Raw genomic sequence first — 1,373 nt, forward strand, 5'->3', positions numbered from 1 at the left:
ACGTAACCCTGCCCGTGGGCAGCTTGAGGCCGTTTCCTCTGGTCTCATCCCTTGTCCTTTGGGAGACAAGCCCAACCCCACCTCAACACAACCTCCTCTGAGGTAGTTATAGAGAGCAATAAGGTTTAGTGGTGGCCTTGGCAGTGCTGGGGTGAAGGTTGGACTTGATGATCTTGAAGGTCTTTTCCAAGCTGATCAATTCAATGATTCTGTGCTTCAACACCCAAATCTCTCCCCAACCAAGGGACATCTCTAACCTCTAAAGCAAGGCTGGGAACTGTAACACCCTCCCCACTGCCCATCCTCACCCCCTCTGTGTGCCAGCGCCGTGCCGGCGCCACTCACCAGTATGACCAGTCGCACAAGCTGGGTGTAGGTGCGCTCGCCCCCCTTGCGGGTGATGATGTCCCACTTCTCCGGGGTGCAGACGATGATCTGGGTGGCGCTGATCTCCTCCTTGCACAGCTGGTGGTCCCCCGTCAGCTCGGCCACGTTGATGCCGTAGGTCGCCAGGCGCTAGGAGGAAGCCCAGAGGATGTTATGTTGGATCAACACATGTTCCCTGCGGTGGCGGAGTCCCGGGATGCTCCCAAACAGCTTCACCCTCATTCCATGGGGAGCCCATATGGACAACCACACAGAGCCTGGGGAGCACAGGCTGCACCAGAGACTAAACCCAGCCCAAACTCATCTTCTCCCAACAAGCTCCTGCCAGATCTTAGCTCCTTCTGGAAGCACAAGATGAGAAGCCACCACAATTGAGCTCATCCTCCCCAGTCTCCAGCTCAAGCAGGGCAGGACCAACCCTCTCCTTACCTTCCCAAAGCTGCCCACCATCTCCTGCACCAAGGACCTCATGGGTGCAATGTAGATGATCTTGAAGTCATCCACGTTGATGGTGCCGTCGATGTTGATGTGCTTCCCGATCTCCCGCAGCATGCACATCAGCGCCACGTTCGTCTTTCCAGCCCCCTGGAACACAACCAGAGCCAGACCCATCAAACCCTCCTTGTTCCCAGGTGAAGGACGACCCACACAGGAGGCATTTGCCACCCAAATGGCTCATCCTCTGGGATACCATCGTGCCGGATCCGTACCGTGGGAGCGCACAGCAGCAGGTTCTCATCCGACTCCAGCGCGGCGCGGTAGAGTTTGCTCTGAATCCGGTTGAGGGTTTTAAAGCCCTCGAAGCCAGCCTGGGCGTACTTGGGCAGCTTCTCCACAGACACCAGTTGCTGGAAAGGGAAAACATGGAGCTCAACACCTTTGTTCCAGCACCTTGCAGGTGGTAGGGAACAGGAGAGAGCTTGGAGACACCTGGGGAACAGCAGGGTCACCGTGGCACTGGTTTGGGTTGAAGGGACCTTAAAGCT

At 56.8% G+C, this 1,373-nt stretch overlaps 1 protein-coding gene across 1 annotated transcript in view; it reads right to left on the bottom strand.

Annotated features, from left to right (window-relative positions):
• LOC104404052 (U5 small nuclear ribonucleoprotein 200 kDa helicase) overlaps positions 1 to 1,235 on the bottom strand; it is a gene marked incomplete at both ends in the record, with an annotated part of 9,949 nt that extends 8,714 nt beyond the window's left edge. Inside the window, 3 exons of the mRNA XM_010012394.1 lie at positions 346 to 516; positions 817 to 972; positions 1,098 to 1,235. Of these exons, the coding sequence (XP_010010696.1) occupies positions 346 to 516; positions 817 to 972; positions 1,098 to 1,235 (465 nt within the window). The remainder of the gene's footprint in view (positions 1 to 345; positions 517 to 816; positions 973 to 1,097) is intronic.
• Positions 1,236 to 1,373: the final 138 nt, after the last annotated feature.

Source organism: Nestor notabilis, unplaced genomic scaffold, assembly GCF_000696875.1.
Source record: "Nestor notabilis isolate BGI_N333 unplaced genomic scaffold, ASM69687v1 scaffold28153, whole genome shotgun sequence".
Lineage (NCBI taxonomy): Eukaryota > Metazoa > Chordata > Aves > Psittaciformes > Psittacidae > Nestor > Nestor notabilis.